Source organism: Calliphora vicina, chromosome 2 (assembly GCF_958450345.1).
Source record: "Calliphora vicina chromosome 2, idCalVici1.1, whole genome shotgun sequence".
NCBI classification, from domain to species: domain Eukaryota; kingdom Metazoa; phylum Arthropoda; class Insecta; order Diptera; family Calliphoridae; genus Calliphora; species Calliphora vicina.
Window position 1 is genome coordinate 119,517,056 of NC_088781.1, and position 19,438 is coordinate 119,536,493.

The 19,438-nt window shown below is 27.8% G+C and overlaps 1 protein-coding gene across 1 annotated transcript in view; it reads right to left on the reverse strand.

Moving 5' to 3' along the window:
- Lar (tyrosine-protein phosphatase Lar) overlaps positions 1–19,438 on the reverse strand; it is a 739,256-nt gene that overhangs the window by 139,711 nt on the left and 580,107 nt on the right. The window contains exons 10-14 of the mRNA XM_065500666.1: positions 4,595–4,831; positions 4,377–4,523; positions 4,153–4,286; positions 2,751–2,892; positions 2,139–2,162 (exon numbers count right to left, since the gene is read on the reverse strand). Of these exons, the coding sequence (XP_065356738.1) occupies positions 2,139–2,162; positions 2,751–2,892; positions 4,153–4,286; positions 4,377–4,523; positions 4,595–4,831 (684 nt within the window). The remainder of the gene's footprint in view (positions 1–2,138; positions 2,163–2,750; positions 2,893–4,152; positions 4,287–4,376; positions 4,524–4,594; positions 4,832–19,438) is intronic.

Consider the following 19,438-nt stretch of genomic DNA (forward strand, 5'->3'; position numbering starts at 1 on the left):
GAGGCGACATTAAAATGCCTTATACGAATTAATTTCTTTACAAAACTTTTTAAAATTTTTGTTTCCGATTTTATATCTCGAAGTTTTCAATTTACTGATTTCTTAGTATAAGAGTTTCTTTTTTATAATCCGAAGGACAAAAAATATGGCCTTAGGATAATAAAAATCCTTTGTTTCAAGTATATTTATTGACCGTATAACAGCTTGGTTTCTTAGTCTTGTTCAGAGTAGGGTGTAATGAACCTAAAGTGTTTATATACCATTATGTATTTTCATACCATAAGCTTATTCATTCTATAAATTTTTACTCAATACACAAACATATACGAGGGTAGTATGGTTAATCTCTGAAATAAGCAAAACATAGATCGGTGTATAATAGTAGAATTTGTAGGTTAAACGCTACAACTATAAGACTTTAGTCTGAGTTTAAGACTTTGGTATTAGTATAAGACTTTAGTCTTAGTATAAGACTTTAGTCTTAGTATAAGACTTTAGTCTTAGTATAAGACTTTAGTCTTAGTATAAGACTTTAGTCTTAGTATAAGACTTTAGTCTTAGTAAGAATTTAGTCTTAGTATAAGACTTTAGTCTTAGTATAAGACTTTAGTCTTAGTATAAGACTTTAGTCTTAGTATAAGACTTTAGTCTTAGTATAAGACTTTAGTCTTAGTATTAGACTTTAGTCTTAGTATAAGACTTTAGTCCTAGTATAAGACTTTAGTCCTAGTATAAGACTTTAGTCTTAGTATAAGACTTTAGTCTTAGTATAAGACTTTAGTCTTAGTATAAGACTTTAGTCTTAGTATAAGACTTTAGTCTTAGTATAAGACTTTAGTCTTAGTATAAGACTTTAGTCTTAGTATAAGACTTTAGTCTTAGTATAAGCTTTAGTCTTAGTATAAGACTTTAGTCTTAGTATAAGACTTTAGTCTTAGTATAAGACTTTAGTCTTAGAATAAGACTTTAGTCTTAGTATAAGACTTTAGTCTTGGTATAAAACTTTAGTCTTAGAATAAGACTTTAGTCTTAGTATAAGACTTTAGTCTTAGTATAAGACTTTAGTCTTAGTATAGGACTTTAGTCTTAGTATAAGACTTTAGTCTTAGTATAAAACTTTAGTCTTAGTATAAGACTTTAGTCTTAGTATAAGACTTTAGTCTTAGTATAAGACTTTAGTCTTAGTATAAGACTTTAGTCTTAGTATAAGACTTTAGTCTTAGTATAAGACTTTAGTCTTAGTATAAGACTTTAGTCTTAGTATAAGACTTTAGTCTAGTATAAGACTATTAGTATTAGTATAAGTCTTATACTGACTGTGGTCTTATACTAAGACTGTAGTCTTATACTAAGACTGTATGTAGTTTTATACTAAGACTGTATGTAGTCTTATACTAAGACTGTATGTAGTTTTATACTAAGACTGTATGTAGTCTTATACTAAGACTGTATGTAGTCTTATACTAAGACTGTCTTATACTAAGTACTCTTAGTATAAGAGTACTTAGTATAAGACTTTAGTTTTAGTGGAAGGTTTTGTCTAAGAAGGAGAAGAATTTTTCAACTTTAGACTTAAGTAAATGAGGACTACGTAAAATTTTTACACTTTCCATACCACCCTTATATCCAGACGAATGCTGGCATACATGTGTGCTCTCACACACAAACCTATAATCACATATACACTACACAATTGTTAATATGCAATTGCACACATAATCGTATAAGAGTTTTTTTTTTCTTTTTGGTTCATTTTTATTATTATTCCTTTCAGCTCAGCTCAGTTCAGTTCAGTTTTTTTTTTCTTTACAATTCAACAAAATCTGCTGCAGCTTTAAAAATTCAGTTGCCATTTTTACGTTTAAATTGCAATAACCCATTCATTTATTGCCTCTATGTCTCCGGCATTGATATCATCCTTAACATTTTTTTATGATGCCAAAAATAATACACTTGCACACAAAAAAGAACATACAAAAGCTTTTAAAATGAGTATATTTAACTTAATGACAGGTAGTTAAATATAATATATATAAAAAAACAGCACAATGAGCAAAATTTTAAACTTTTTATTCTTAGCTTTCTTGCAGCTTAAAGAACCATAAGAAAATGATAGTAAAGGATGAAAGGGTACTTACTTGCTCCACCATATGTAAAATCGCCTAAATATGTATTGAAGTAAAGATCCAATTGTTCAAGTATGCATTATAAAAATAAAAATTTTTAAGAAGAAAAGAAGAACAATATGGATTTTTGAGTAGAGTTAAAAAATATAACGAAAATAAATTCGTTTAAAAGAACTTATAAAACAAATAAAAACTACAGCTTTAAAGCTGTTTAAGAGAAATAAAAAAAAAAAAAAAAAAAACTTAAACGGAATATAAAGAAAATATGGAAATAAAATCCTTTTTATTATGGTTAAGCATGTAAAGAGAAAGAAATGGAGAATATATGGAAATAAATATTAAAGTTATTATATTTCAAGTAAAGTTAAAATCATTCAAAGAAAACGTTTTTAAAAAAGCTTGGCAAAATGCATGATGAGCTTTTATTTTAAATCAATTTTATCACTTCCAATTCATGACATAAACTTATTTTTAAAACTTAAAGCTTTCATTAAGCATTAGTCATACGAAGCTTCTACTGAGGTTTAAAAGCTTTCATTGAAGCTTTAAGCATTATTTACAAGCTTTTATTTGTTATTTTAATTGATAATTTAAAAAAACTGTGTGTTTACTTACTTGTCTCACCAGTGGTACAAGTCGCTGGTATCGATGGTGGTCCTCTTCCTATATTATTTACAGCTATCACATAAAATTCGTATTCAGTATAAGGACTCAATGCTCGTACCACATAAAACATGGTTATAATGCCGCTAATCTCGCTAAAAGCCTAAGAAATTAAATATATAAACAAATTTTATAAATAATGATTAACACATATAAACGTCTAAATATGATATAATTAAAACATTAATAGTTTCTTTAAAATGTTAAACAAAAATTTAAATAATACAACTGTTAGAAAATTTATTTAGGAATTAAACAGGGCTTTTAATAATTCCGAAAGCTCTTTTTAATATGCATATAATTTTAGTAATGATTTTAATAGTGCCGAATGCTTTTTATAGAAATGAAAATTTTATAAATTTGTTCTTGTTTATTAAAGCTTTTTAGAATAAATCATGATAATTAAATTTTTAAGCAATTTTTATTAATTCAAGTTTTAAAAACTTTAACTGAGCTTTTCCAAAAATCTTAAGAAGCTTTCAAGAAGCTTTTTTGGTATGCTTTGAAAGCTTAAATAGTTTCAACAAGCTTTTTGATAAATTAGTTTTATTAAACTTTAAAGAATTAAATAAACTTTAAGTGAGCTTTTTTAATAAACTTTCAAAAAGCTTTTTTGAAAATCCATTGTAATTTGCTTCAGTTTTCAGTCAAATTTCAAGAAGAATACTTAACCAACTTTCAACAAGTTTTTAGCTTTACGTTGGTTATAAAATCCAACTGACAGTTTACATCTGTTATGACAAACGAATATTGTTTGAAAGCTTAAATCGTTTCCGCAAACTATTTGACAAAGTAGCGTTAATGAACTTTAAAAGTTTAAAAAAGTTTAAGTGAGCAAACTTTAAAAAAGCTTTTTAGAAAATTCATTGCAATTTTAATAAGCTTAGAAAGCTTTAGTCAAATTGTAATAAGCTTTTTAAGCAGGTTTGAAAGCTTAAGTACATACAAGGCTTTAGTAACAGTTCAATATGTTTATTTGAAAAACCTTAGGAGCTTAAGACAACTTTCAGCAAGATTTTGGGTTTTCGTTGATTTTAAAATCCAAATAAACAGTTCATGACTTTCATAACAAACGAATATGGTAAAGTTTTCTTTAAATCGAAATACAAATTAAAAAGACTTTTGGAAATCGGTTTAAAAGCTTTTTGAAATTTAAATAATTTCTTAATTATTACATTAAGTTTTAAGTTTCATAACTTCAAAATCATATTTCTAGAACATTAATAAAGCTTTGAAGCAACCAATTGACGAATATTCACTGGACTACCAATCTGAGGGTTGGGGGTTCAATTCCCGCCTGAGACTCTGGGTGTATCTGCAGACAAGCAAAACGCTTCGCAGTCTGCGTTTAATTTCAGCTTACCTGATTAGCATTTTTAGGTTTATATTGTATCACATAATACTGTAAGTCTTCGGGGCCTTTATAAGACCACTCCAAACGTACAGAGGTGGCTGTAACTTCAGAAATTTGTACATCTGTGGGTGCGGTAGGTAAAGCTATAAATATGAAATAAAAATTGTTCAAAAATCAATTATTAATATATCCTAAACATAAAGAGAAATAGCTTTAGAAGCAGCATTACTTACATTGCACTTTAACCACGGCCGTTGCTTCTATTTGACCCAACGAAGAGGCTGCTATGCATGTATAATTTGCACTTTGCTGTATATTTATCAACTCCAAAATGTTACGGCCAATAGGTATATTATTTTCAGGGGTTAAATCTTGGGCGCCTGTTAGCAAAATAAAATTGAATTAATCGATTAAACGAATTTCATAACTCTACCCTACAATATTTAATTACCTTTCATCCATTTAACATGAGGCATGGGTGAACCCACCGCTATGCAAGAGAGATTAAGATTTGATCCTAACATCACTTCATTAATGGGCTCTGGTGGTCGCGAGAAAGTGGGTGGTACTCTACGTACTTTAACATATAAATTCGTGGCCTTGGAATGTTCAGTGCCCACAGAATTCTCTGCCACACACTCATATTTACCCTGGTCCTCCTCCCGACTGTTTTCAATTTGTAGGCCACCTAGAAAATAAAAGAAATTAAAAATTATTAAAATATATATTCAAGCACATATCATCGATTAAATATAAATAATATTATACATTATACAATTTTTTTAATATAGCTGTTTATTAAATAATAAATAAGCAAAAAAAAAGTATATAAACTCATCATAAACTGATGATATTGTTGACATTATTCATGCCAAGTATTGGAAGTACATATGTATGAATTAAGGAAAGGAAGGGGCAAATTATATACTGCCGGCCTGTCAAATTGTTTATAATCTTTATGATTGTTAATAAATGTTTATATTTATGTTTGTTTTAAATTGATATTAAAATACAGTTTATGACACGTTGATTTAAATTATTTTTTTTATTAATAAAAATTTAAAAATTTAAACATTTTTTTGAGTTAATTTTTAAAAGAATTTAATTCCTTTACATTATTCTCTGTATATTTTACAAAAAATCAATATTTTATATTTTATACCAGTATCTACAATATTTTTTATTACAAAACTAGTCTGTTTTGCGGTAAATGTAATACAGAAAAAAAATATTTATGAATTGTTTCTTGTTTCTGAAACATAAAATGTGGTCAATATATATTGGCTACTGCCATAAACCAGAACAAGTAATGGATAAGGGACTGTATATGAAAATTTATGACAAAAATATGTGACCAACAAAACAAAAAAAATAGAGTACAACAAAAACGAAAGTAAGTAAATGTTTAAAAATATATATATCTAGGTTTTGTTGTAAATTATTATTAATATTTTACATTAAAAATAACATATATTACATTTTACAGGCATACTTGAAGGTTTTTTTTAAAAAACTGTATCTCCATTATTTAGAGCATACTTTTAGGTTAGCATAGGCAATAAATCTAAAAATTTAATTGCTAGTGATGTAAAATCATATAAATATAAACTCGTATTTGACATTTTCAAGGGGTCACAAAACAAAAATGTGTTACAAAGATTCGTGCAGACAAGAATTTTAAGTGATATTAAAAAGAAATATCTCCATAAAAGCCAGATAAAATAGACTAAAGTTTTCCAATTAAGAACAGTTTAAGATTTTTTCCATTTCAGTTCTAGTTCAGATTGAATAATCCGCAGTAAAACCTAGTTTTTAAAACCTTGTGCCTGAACAAACCGTAGGTTTCAATTATCACTGCATACTTTAGGGGCTATTTTAACATAGTTGATTCAGGACTTCAATTTTGTATGAACTTTTTTAAAAAACGTTGTTTAGTGCTAAAAATGGTATCGATTTTCGAATTCAGCGAATGGAGTTATGTTGAATAGGGGTTTTAAGCTCAATCGGAACACAAATTTCCGAGATAAATGCAAAAAAAAAATACATAAACAAGTAAGGGAGCTATATTCGACTGTGCCGAGTCTTATATACCCTTCACCAAATTATACTTCAAAATAAAAATTTTAAATATTTTTAGTTAAACAAAATTAATTTTTTTCCGAAGTTTTTTTCCATTTTATGGAAAATTTTTTTTCGAATTGTTTTTTTTTAATTTTTTAAATTTAATTTTTTTTTTTTTATTTAGCGAAAAAAAAACTTTTGGTAAAAAAAAAAAAATTGGGTTAAAAAATATTTATCCGATTTTGACCTATTGTAGGTCCAACTTACTATGGTCTTATATACGTCGTTGCAAAGGTCTTTGAAATATCTATCATTAGATATCCATATTGTCTATATTAATGACTTAGTAATCCAGATATAGGTCAAAAATCGAGGTTGTCCAGGTTTTTTCCTTATATCTCAGCCATTTGTGAACCGATTTTGCTGATTTCAAATAGAAAACTTCTCGAAAGCATGTTTGACAGAATTATTGAAGATTTGGATCCCGAAGATATCTGGGGTCTTCAGAAAATTGATTTCAACAGACAGACGTACATGGCTTAATCGACTCCGCTATCTATAAGGATCCAGAATATATATATACTTTATAGGGTCGGAAAATTATATTGTGGAAACTAAAAACGGAAGGACAAACTTATATATACCCTTCTCACGAAGGTGAATTATCGCTGCATACTTTAGGGGCAATTTTAATATAGTTAAGTTAGGAACTAAATTGTATATGAATTTTTTTTAAAATGCATTTTAGAAAAATGGTCTTGTCTTTAAAATATTACGTCGGGTTTAAAGGAATACCTCTTGTTTAAAAAAACAATGTCTTGTTGAAAAAACTACGTCTTGTTTAAAAAACTACGACTTGCTTAAAAGACTACGTCTTGCTTAAAAGACTACGTCTAGTTTCAAACACTACATCTTGTTTTAAAACACTACATCTTGTTTTAAAATACTACGTCTGGTTTAAAAGACTACGTCTTGTTTAAAAGACTACGTCTTGTTTAAAAAACTACGTCTTGTTTAAAAGACCACGTCTTGTTTAAAAGACTACGTCTTGTTTAAAAGACTACGTCTTGTTTAAAAGACTACTTCTTGTTTAAAAGACTACGTCATGTTTAAAAGACTACGTCTTGTTTAAAAGACTACGTCTTGCTTTAAATACTACGTCTTGTTTAAAAGACTAGGTCTTGCTTAAAAAGACTACGTCTTGTTTCAAAAACTACGTCTTGTTTTAAAGACTACACCTTAATTAAAAGATTGCGTATTATTTAGAAGACCATGTCATTTTTAACAAACTCACTGAAACATTTTCCAAATAAAAAATTACCAAAAATTAATATCGAAAACTTTTATATCATATTTTACATGCTAAAACATTTTCAAAATAAAAATTCACTTTTCATTAGCAATTAAGAATGCCTGAAGTAGCAATTTCATTTCATAGCGAAATAAAGCTTAAAAATTAATAAAACAAAAGTAAAATTTATTTTATTTTAATTTGTTTTCCATTCATTTTTGTTTAATAAAAATGCACAAACATTTAAATTTAGATTTGTTAAGTGCCAATAAATAAGTTTTTTCTGTTTTTTTTTTTTTTTTTTTTTTTTTTGCTGAACTCTGTTTGTGATTTTCGGCAAATAGATTGAATCTGAAAAACATCAAAACCAATCATATTCCTATTATAATGCAAAAATAAAATGGTAAAAATGAAAAATTAAAAACCAAAATACGAATTTGAACACCACTAAACACAACCAGCAGCGATATTGTGCTTTAGCATGTTTCTAGCTGAAAAAAGAACAACATTTTTATTATTCATAGATATTTATTTCTATATAAACATTTCATTGTTGTTTTGTTCAATACACACATACATATGTATAGTTTTTATGTTGTGCCTAAAAGTATGCTGCATTATTTTATATATGTTTTGCTAAACTCTAGTAGTATTTTGTTGTTTTTTACTATTTTGCAGCCATTGTATGCTTCACAAAACGTAACACTTTATTGTCTGATGGCATTGTATTTATAACCATTTTATTTAACACTTTTAAATCATTTTAATGGGATTTTATGGAGTTTGTACATTTGTGTTGTTGCTAGCAAAGGCGGCAATAGTTGATGTCCTCCTACTTCAGCTATTTATAGATTGGTTGATTGTGGCACGTTTCTAAGTTGTGTGAAAGAGGGTAGGCAACATAATGGATGATACTATAGAACATCACACAAAATCATTTATATGTATTTTTCATTTCTTTTTTGCATAAACTCATCAATTGAAAATCAATACAGTAGGTAAAGAAACAATAAATAGTTTAATATTTAACCCTAACAGAAACAAACTAAACATTTTTCCTAGTTTTAAACTAATGTTTCTCAACTAATAACATTGTTGCTTTAAAATAGTTTAATAGTTTTGTTAGCCACTGTTTTAACGAGTAAAATATTATATGCACATAAAATCACATTAAGTAAGGTAGCGATGGTAAAAACATTTCTGTGCCGTTGTTTTTCCCACTGTATGGCATGTCCAAGCATTTTGCTGCCTGTTAGTTTTATTTTCATGCATCTATCAATAAAAATGCTACAAAATTGTTGTGACCATTGATGTGTTAAGTTTTTAGTTGTGTAAAAATGTTGGCAACAACAACACAACAACAAAATAAAAACATTATAAAAACCTTCGCTTTTGATTGTTGGTTTGTTTTGTTCAATTTTGTTTTCTATGTTATTTTTTTACTATTTATTATATACTGTTGTTATAACCTATTTTTAGGCGTTGTTATTTTTGCACCATAAAAATTGTTTTTTTATGCTTGTTTTTATGGTCTAAATCATGGTGATTTCAAATATTTAAATCTATAGGTTGAAATTTTGTTGACGCTTTTTAAATATTCAAGAGCAAAGAATCACTGTGGAAAATGTATAAGTAGGAACACAAAATAGAGATAATAAAAGTATAAACATTTAAAACTTTAAAGCCTACATTTTGTTGTTTAAAGTTGGTGCATTTTTGTTAATTTTGTTAGAATTTTTAAATTTTGAACAAAACTGCCTTTAAATTAGGCTTCAAAATGTAAAACTGTAGCATATTTTCGAGCATTAAATACTACAGCATACTTTTAGGAACAAGAACTGAAATGGAATTGAATTTAAAAGGAATTAGAAGAGGACAGAGTATCATGATTCCTAAATTATTTTATGGCTTATTTTTAATAGGGCTTCATTTCTTCAATTCTTTATTTTAGGAATACTTACTTTAAGGCTTTAATATTGAACTTATTATTACAAATTTCGATTTAATAAATATCAGACATTATTGACTTTTACCTTATCCCTTTTGGGACGGAGTTTAATTTGAGAACCAAAATATATATGGTAGAAATTTCTGCATATTCTAAAAGATGAGGAAAAATTATTATGGAGAAATTCGGGAAATATTTGGACCTTCTGATATAAAAACAAGTAAGAAAGCTATTATACTTCAAAATAAAAATTTTAAATATTTTTGGACAAACAAAATTATTTTTTTAATTTTTTGTAAAAAAAATGTTTGCGAATTTTTTTTTAAATTCAAAAATTTTTGTTTTGTTTTTTTAAATTTTTTTTTATTATTTAGCGAAAAAAACATGGTAAAAAAAATTCGGGATAAACATTTTTTTTTTCCGATTTTGACCTATTGTAGGTCCAACTTACTATTGTCTTATATACGTCGTTCCAAAGGTCTTTGAAATATCTATCATTAGATATCCATATTGTCTTAGTAATCTAGATATAGGTCAAAAATCGAGGTTGTCCTGTTTTTTTCCTTAGCAACCGAGCCGGAAGAATTCCGGAGATATTGATGTATGAATCGTGTATGTAAGTTATTTGGGGGCTTCGGAAAGTTGATTTCAACAGACAGACGACGGACATGGCTTAATCAACTCCGCTATCTATAAGAATCCATATATACTTTATAGGGTCGAAAAATTATATTTTGGAAATTACAAACGGAATGACAAACTTATATATAAACTTCTCACAAACTTATATATAACTTGAACTCGACAAGACTTCCCATTTGCGCATGTCAAATTTCATACAAATTGGACAAAGCGATCAGAAGTTAGATATTTATTTCCTTCTATATTTTTTCAACAATGTTGTGATTATTAATATTCAAGCTACATTTACCGTTATGTTACCGCCCGATAGCATTTACTAATGTTAGTTCTTCAAGTTTGCCTGACTGTTCTTATTTATTTGCAAATAAAATATCTAAATTTGTACTGCATACTTTAGGGAGCTTTTTTATTACAGTTGACTGGACCCAAATAAAATAAATATTCCGAGTTTACCCAGAAATTTGAAAATAGCTGGGACCTATCATCCCAGTAGTCCCGAAAGGGTTATACAATACTTTAAGGAAGTAGCACTGAACTGAGCCTTCATTTCTTCAATGCTTTACTTTTGAAATACTTGAATAAAAGCTTTATTATTGAAATTATTATTACAGCTTTCTAATCTTTAAATGTTAAACAATATTTTTGGGAGAACTAGTTATTTTAAAGCATATTTACCAGCAATGTAATTTTAACGCTTTACAGCATACTTTTAGCAACTAGATTTGTATTCGAATTATTTTGGCAATTTTTACCTTAAGGCTTTTATATTGAAATTTATTATTACAAAGTTCGTATCTTTAAATATTAAACATAATTATCTTCAAATTACGATTTTAAAAGTAACACATATTTTTGGGATAATTATTTATTTTAAAGCATATTTTCCAGCAGGCAATGATAATTTTAACGTTTTACAGCATACTTTTAGCAGCTAGATATGTATTCGAATTGGATTAGAACCGAGTTAGAACTGGACTAAATTGTTTTATAGTTTATTTTTAATAAGCCTTCATAAAAATCTTACTTTAATTTAACACTTTTTTAAAATTGAAATTATGATTACATCCTTCAATAGTTATTTAAATTCCCATAAAACATTACTGAAAGACCATCAAACAATATATGGAAAAAGCATAGCCTACATTTGGGTTAACAGTGACTTTCACCCCTTTTTTAGGAATATAAAGTTTTAATAACTCACACACTTTATAGGTAAATATTTGAAAACAAAAATCTTTTACCCTTTACTACTTTTTGTTTAGAAGTATGTAAAGACCATTAAAATGAATCCACTAAACTACACACAAAGAATGTTTAAACAAGTAAGAGAGCTATATTCGGCTGAGACGAATCTTATATACCCTTCACCAAATTATACTTAAAAATATTTTTTTTTTTAAATATTTTTATTTAAACAAAATCAAAATTTTTTTTGTTCCAGATTGTTTTTTAATTTTTTTTAAAAAAAGTTTTTTCAAAATTTTTTTTTTAAAATTTCTTTAATTATTTTTTTTTGGAAAAAGAATTTATTACAAAAAAAAATTAGGGTTAAAAAATATTTTTTTCCGATTTTGACCCCTTGTATGTCCAACTTACTATGGTCTTATATACGTCGTTGCAAAGGTCTTTGAAATATCTATCATTAGATATCCATATTGTCAATATTAATGACTTAGTAATCCAGATATAGGTCAAAAATAGGTCAAAAAACCGAGGTTGTCCTAGTTTTTTCCTTATATCTCAGCCATTTGTGGACCGATTTTCTCGATTTTAAATAGCGACCGAGCCGGAAGAATTTCGGAGAAATTGATGTATGAATCGTGTATGTATGTTATTTGGGGGCTTCGGAAAGTTGATTTCAACACACAGACGGACATGGCTATATCGATTCCGGTATCTATAACGATCCAGAATATATATACTTTATGGGGTCGCAAATGAAAAATGTGGAAATTACAAACGGAATGACAAACTTATATATACCCTTGCCACTCATGGTGAAGGGTATAAAAAGCATAATAATTTATTTAAAGCCTGGCGAAAACTAACTGTCGCAGTTATAATACATAAATATACACAACAAAAAAGAAAACGTTTAAAAGGTTGCAGAGTATAAGACTCAAAGCTATAAACCAAGAAAATATACTCACTCTAACAAAATATGTAAGTAAAAATCACTCTAAAACGCCCATATTATCAACAACATCATAATCGCTATCATCATTATTATTATCCTTAGCTAAATCATGGTTAAAGTGAAGTTATCAACGTGATTGCCATTATCATTATCATCATCAACATTACTTTTACTACACAAATTTAAGCAAACAGCAGTTTTGCCACTGTCACCACTATCACAATCACTACCACCACCATTATCATCAAAAACCACTGTCACTTTGTTACAACATCCATATAACCAGCATCCAACATCCTTATGTTTAGAAACATCAAGTTTTATAGCAAACTACCAAAAGTCCTTTTTCTTGTAGGTCCTCTGAATGTAGCCTGCGTCTGTTACTGCTTCTTAGTCGTTACACATTATTTTAGTATTTAGTATGATGAAATATAACTTAAAGGCAAAAGCCTTTCTACTCGTTAAACCTGTTTTAATAACCAACTGTAACTGAGTAAGAATATACATTAGGATGGTCCCCAAAAAAAAACTAGTGGATGTTCAAAATATAGAGAAAATATATATAGAGCGGAAATTAGAAAAAAGCTAAAAAAAACAAGTAAGAGAGCTATATTCGGCTGTGCCGAATCTTATATACCTTTCACCAAATTATACTTTAAAATACAAATTTTAAATATTTTTAGGTAAACAAAATTTATTATTTTTCCAAAGTTGGTTTTTTCATTTTTTGGAAAAAAAATTTTCGAATTGTTTTTTAAATTATTTGAAAAAAAATTTTGTTTTTGAAATTTTTTTTGGTGAAAAAAATTCGGGTTAAAAACTATTCTTTCCGATTTTGACCCATTGTAGGTCCAACTTACTATGGTTTTTGCAAAGGTCTTTGAAATATCTATCATTAGATGTCCATATTGTCTATATTAATGACTAGTAATCCAGATATAGGTCAAAAATCGAGGTTGTCCTCATATCTCAGCCATTTGTGGACAGATTTTGCTGATTTTAAATAGGAAACTTCTCGAAATCATGTCTGACAGAATTATTGAAGATTTGGATCCCGAATATATCTGGGGTCTTCAGAAAATTGATTTCATCAGACAGACATATTTATACTTTATATCCAGATAGGATATACTATTTTGTTTTCACATATTTTTTTTTGCTAACACATTCTCACCACTTAGGTTTTTATACCCATCACCTTCGTGAGAAGACCTCAGATATCTTCTGCTTTCGAGAAGTTTGATATTTAAAATCAGCAAAATCGGTCCATAAATAACGGAGATATGAGCAAAAAACCGGGACAACCTCGATGTTTGACCTACATTTTTTTCCATACATTTTTTTTTCAAAAAAAAAAATTAAAAAAAAAAAATTTTATAAAAATTTGGAAAAAACTTTTTTTAAAAAAAATTAAAAAACAATTTCAAAAAAAAAAATTTTTGAAAAACAATTAAAAAAAAATTAAATTTTGTTTACCTAAAAATATTTAAAAAAATTTATTTTAAAGTATAATTTGGTGAAGGGTATATAAGATTCGGCACAGCCGAATATAGCTCTCTTACTTGTTGATAACTGATTTAGGTCTTTGACAGGATAGTTTCCGCTCTATGGTTCAAAATATATATAAATACATATAGATCGGAAACTCTGTTATCAAAGTCCTAACTCAGTTGAAATCTAAGTGGTGAATGCATTAGTAAAATAATGTGTGCTGATATTGAGTAATTTTTTTGTTACAGGTTTTTTCTAGTTTCCACTCTATGTGTATTTCTTTATGGTTGAAAACTAAAATAAAAAAATAATTCATTCAAAGATATCGTTTCTCAAAGGATAAAAAGGACATTTTCAAGGTTTTTCTCTCGAAGGAAACTTATACAAATTTTCATTTTAGTTGGGAAAATTAACACCTCATATAAACGTGTCCACCCTAATATCTATAGGTGTGTGTGAATGTGTGTATATTGCCAGGACATGAAATTGCTAAAAGCACATGTGTGCAAGTTTGAGGGTTTTGTGTGTAAAAGACTGCTAACATCTTGTGTTGGACATGTTTTAATGTTGTTACTGCATTAAAAAGAAGGCCAGCTTTTATTTGATATAGGGGAGGAAGGAAATGACCAGCGTTTCTTTATGTGCATATAATGTCCTATATACATTTTTTATGTTTTATTTTCGCATACACTTAAAAAGGGAGTGCACGATATATGTTTCAATATTTTGCTAAAAATTACTACTAATCTTGGAACATTTGAATTGTTTTTTAAACCCAAGCAATGCATGTCAAGTCCCTGATTTTAACCCTGACTATTTCCTACATTTAGTAAAAATTCAGCAATACAAATCAGCAGCTTTTCAATAATTCAAAGATTTCACAGTTTAAGGTACTATTCCATTTATTATCCTGTTCAAAAAATCCAGCAAGTCAGTGCCTTTAATTTCTTTCCGTGCTCTCCCTTTTCATTTTATAACCAGCAGCAGCACCACCACCAGCCTGTCTGTCACTTAGTCATGTAACTAATCTTTTTTGTGTTTGTGTGTTTTTATTTTTCTGTTAACAGAACCTAATAAAAAGTATTTTATACAATATAAAGTTTGTTTTTTTTTGTTTCTTTTTGGGTTAACAGTTTTGTAGCTTTAATTGTTTGACAAATGAGTGTGGTTATTAAAAACCCTGGCTAATATCAACTAAATGAAAATGCTTGACAATGAGCTGTATAGAAAAATACGACAAGAATATATATTTAATAGACTTGTAACAGATGGTGTTAATGTTTAATAGCAGTGCTTAATCATTCAAAATCAATAAAAGAGAAGACTAGTTAAATGGTAAAAAAAAGAAACACATGATATCAAAACCAAGCCTTAAGGTAGGCAACAAAAAATGTGAAATCTGGATGGGGTGATATATAAAAGTCATTATATGTTTGTATGATTATTTTAAAGTCTGAGAAATTGTTTGATCTTTTTTAAATTTAAATATTTATAAATCTCACAAAATTTTCACGTGTTTGCACGAACGATTTTTACTATTGTGATCAGGTTTTTTGAATGATTCTCATTTATCATGCCGGGAATTTGGAGTAACGGTGATCACTCATATTATAAGCAATCTTAAAGTTATTTGATGTCATGGAGACATGAATCAGTCTACAAATGGCTGAGATATAAGCAAAAAACTGCGAATACCTCGATTTGTGAACTATTGCTGACCTATATTACTAGATCTAGATTACTAAGTCATTAACATAGACAATATGGATATCTAATGATATATATTTCAAAGACCATTCCAACGATCATCATAGAAATTTGGAATAAATATTTTTTAATAAAAAATTTTTCTTTTCCAAATTTTTTTTTTCACCAAAAAATTTCTTTAAACTAAAATTATTTTCAATCTTTAACTTAAAGTATACTTTGCTGAAGGGAATATAATATTCATTACAACCAAATAGAGCTCTCTTACTTATTATACCCTTAACCATAGGGTACAACTAGAGGCGCAACTGAGAGTAGGCCGAGAGTAACAATAATTATTCTCTTGTGAGAGAATTAAACACATCAAAATACTTGAAATTTTAACTTTGATTTTCCGACAAAATACAGACCGAACCACTTTATTACACTTCTACACAATAATTGGCAATTTTTTTGAAAACACATTAATTTTGCTCAAATAAAAAAAATATTTTTTATTTATTTTTGACATTTAATTTTATTGTGGTAGAATTTATAGAACAGAGTTTAAATTTTTGGTATTGAAAATAGAACAACATTTAAATAAATTAAAATTTATACATTTTTATAGAACTCTGTGTGTTTGGTGAAAATTAAAGAGGCACCAATACAACCTCAAAACTATGTACTAATACATTCTCACGACTTAGGTTTTTGACAACAGACTTAGGTTTTTTCCCTCTCAGTAACGCTTCTATGGATATATTATTATATGCCCTTCACCATGAGTGGCAAGGCTATATATAAATTTGTCATTCCGTTTGTAATTTCTACATTTTTCATTTGCGACCCCACAAAGTATATTCTGGATTGATATATATAGCGAAGTCGATATAGCCATGTTAGTCTGTCCGTCTCTCCGCCTGTCCATCTGTATGTTGAAATCAACTTACCGTAGCCCCCAAATTACTTACATACATGATTCATACATCAATATATCGGGAATTCTTCCGGCTCAGATGCTATTTAAAATCTACAAAATCGGCCCACAAATGGCTGAGATATAAGGAAAAAACCGGGACAACCTCGATTTTTGGCCTATTTTTGATCTATATCTGGATTACTAAGTCATTAATATAGACAATATGGATATCTAATGATAGATATTTAAAAGTCCATAGCAACAATGTATATAAAGACCTACAATGGGTCAAAATCGGGAAAAAAATTTTAACCCGAATTTTTTTTGTCATAAGTTCTTTTTACAAAAAATAAATTTAAAAAATTTTAAATTTAAAAAAATTTAAAAATTTAATTTTGTTTACCTAAAAATATTTATTTTAAAGTATAACTTGGTGAATTTTTTTTGCCATAAATTCTTTTTACAAAAAAAAATATTTGGAAAAAACTTTTTTAAAAAAAATTAAAAAACAAATTCGAAAAAAAAAATAAATTTTGTTTACATAAAAATATTTATTTTAACTTGGTGAAGGGTATATAAGATTCGGCACAGCCGAGTATAGCTATCTTACTTGTTATACCCTTCACCATGAGTGACAAGGGTATATATAAGTTTGTCATTCCGTTTGTAATTTCTACATTTTTCATTTGCGACCCCACAAAGTATATATATTCTGAATCGTTATAGATAGCGGAGTCGATATAGCCATGTCCGTCTGTCCGTCTATCCGTCTGTGTGTTGAAATCAACTTTCTGAAGCCCCCAAATAACTTACATACACGAATGATACATCAATATCTCCGAAATTCTTCCGGCTCGGTTGCTATTTAAAATCGAGAAAATCGGACCACAAATGGCTGAGATATAAGGAAAAAACCAGGACAACCTCGATTATTGACCTATTTTTGACCCATATCTGGATTATTATAAACAATATGGATATCTAATGATAGATATTTCAAAGATCTGTGCAACGACGTATATAAGACCATAGTAAGTTGGACCTACAATGGGCCAAAATTGTAAAAAATATTTTTTAAACCGAATTTTTTTTTCACCAACATTTTTTTTCACTAAATATTAAAAAAAAAAATTAAAAACTAAAAAAAAAATTTTTTAAAATAAAAAAAAAATAAAATTTAAAAAAAAAATTTTTAAATTTAAAAAAAAATTTAAAAAACAATTTCGAAAAAACAACTGGAAACAACTGTTTACCTAAAAATATTTAAAATTTTTATTTTAAAGTATATTTGGTGAAGGGTATATAAGATTCGGCACAGCCGAATATAGCTCTCTTACTTGTTTTTTCTTCATGTCTATTTGCAATAATACGATTTTTATAACTACGAATACCGCGATATTTTGACAAATATGTATGTATGTCAATTACAAAGTTATTTAGATAATATGAATGTCAAATAAAAGGCATCTCAGAGACCCTTCCAAGTGGTAAAAATCGCGAAAAATATTGCATTATTTTAACGGAATTTTTATCACCAAAAAATTGTTTACTTAAAAATATTGTTTTCCATCTTTACTTTTACTTTAAAAAATAATTTGATGAAGGGTATATAAGAAACATGTCCGCCGAATATAGCACTGTTTTTAGTTTTTATTTGAATTATACATTTTTGTTTTAATCACCCCCATTATTTAACCACATATTTTGAGGTATACTTTTAGGTGGCATATTAATTTTTCTATTCTAACTTTTTAATTGAAATTTACAATGTTGTTTGTTTTAGTTTTTCTACCACGGTTTTTTTTGTAGCATTTATTTAATATATTTCATATAATTTTAACCACAACAAAGTTTCCAAATAAACGCCTGTTGTTGCTGTTTATCAACATTTGTTGATACTATTACAATATCTAAATAAAATATTATATGTGTGCGTATCAACATTTTTTATCTTTATGTGTGTGTGAGTGTGTATATAAATAAAATATATTTCCTATTAATTTAAAATATAAACCACACCTTTCATGGCAACGCACAATAACAATATTTCAAACCATTATAATAAAAACAGTTTATTAATAATGGCAACTAAACCGCAAAAAAGCGAAACAGAAACAACCAAAAATATATAAAAAATATATATATGGGAATTTATGAACAGACAGACAAAGAGATACATATAAAAAGGACAGGTTGCTGGAGGTAAAAAAAGAGGTCGAAAGAGGCCTTGTGGAGAGATACATATAAGAATTTAGAATTGACATTTTAATATGGGATGTAACTGCAACCAAAGTCAAGCGATATTTGCTTCTGAAAGCCTACTGAAAAATGACTTCTAGAAGTGATTCCACAGAAAGTTTACTGTATGGACATTATTCGAAATTTCAGGTTCTTTAATAAACAACAAGCAATATTGGAAAGCTTTAAGACAAAAAACAAGTAGATATTTCAGAAGGCCTTTTTATTGAATTCCCTAAATTTTTTGGTATCATGGTCTGGATATGGCTGTTTTGAAGTTATAACAATAAATTTATGGCAAACATACATGATAACATGTATGCTACATGTGAGAACATGGTGAAATTGTTCTCACATGAGTGTTAAAAACTGTGTTAAAAAGAAAAACTAATATAAATTTATAATGGATATTTTGAAACAAAAATATATATTTCTTTTTGTACGATGTGCATACATGTGTATTTTAAATCTACTGCTTAAACAACGTCCATTTATAGAGTCAACATAAAGTTTAAGAAATATTTTTCTTACATTTTTTTTTGGTTGGCCTTAAATAATTTTTTGATATATGACATTAAATTAATCTTGACAAATTTCGTGTTGTGTGTGTTCCTGTACGTGCAGGTGCAAGCACACACAGCAGGAATGAGCAGCAGAATGTGCACGTCACCTGTTTTACTTGATTTTTTTTGGCGGATATAAAAATTAAATAATAATTTCCGTTTAAGGACCTTATAATACGAACAAAAATTAAATTAAGCTTGAATCCGTTTCCAGCAGCAACAAAAAAAAAGAAGCAAACCGAAAAATATGACATGTTAAAATGATCATAAAGGGATAAGAAAAATCTGGATTTTAGCCAAAAATTTACACGAGCAA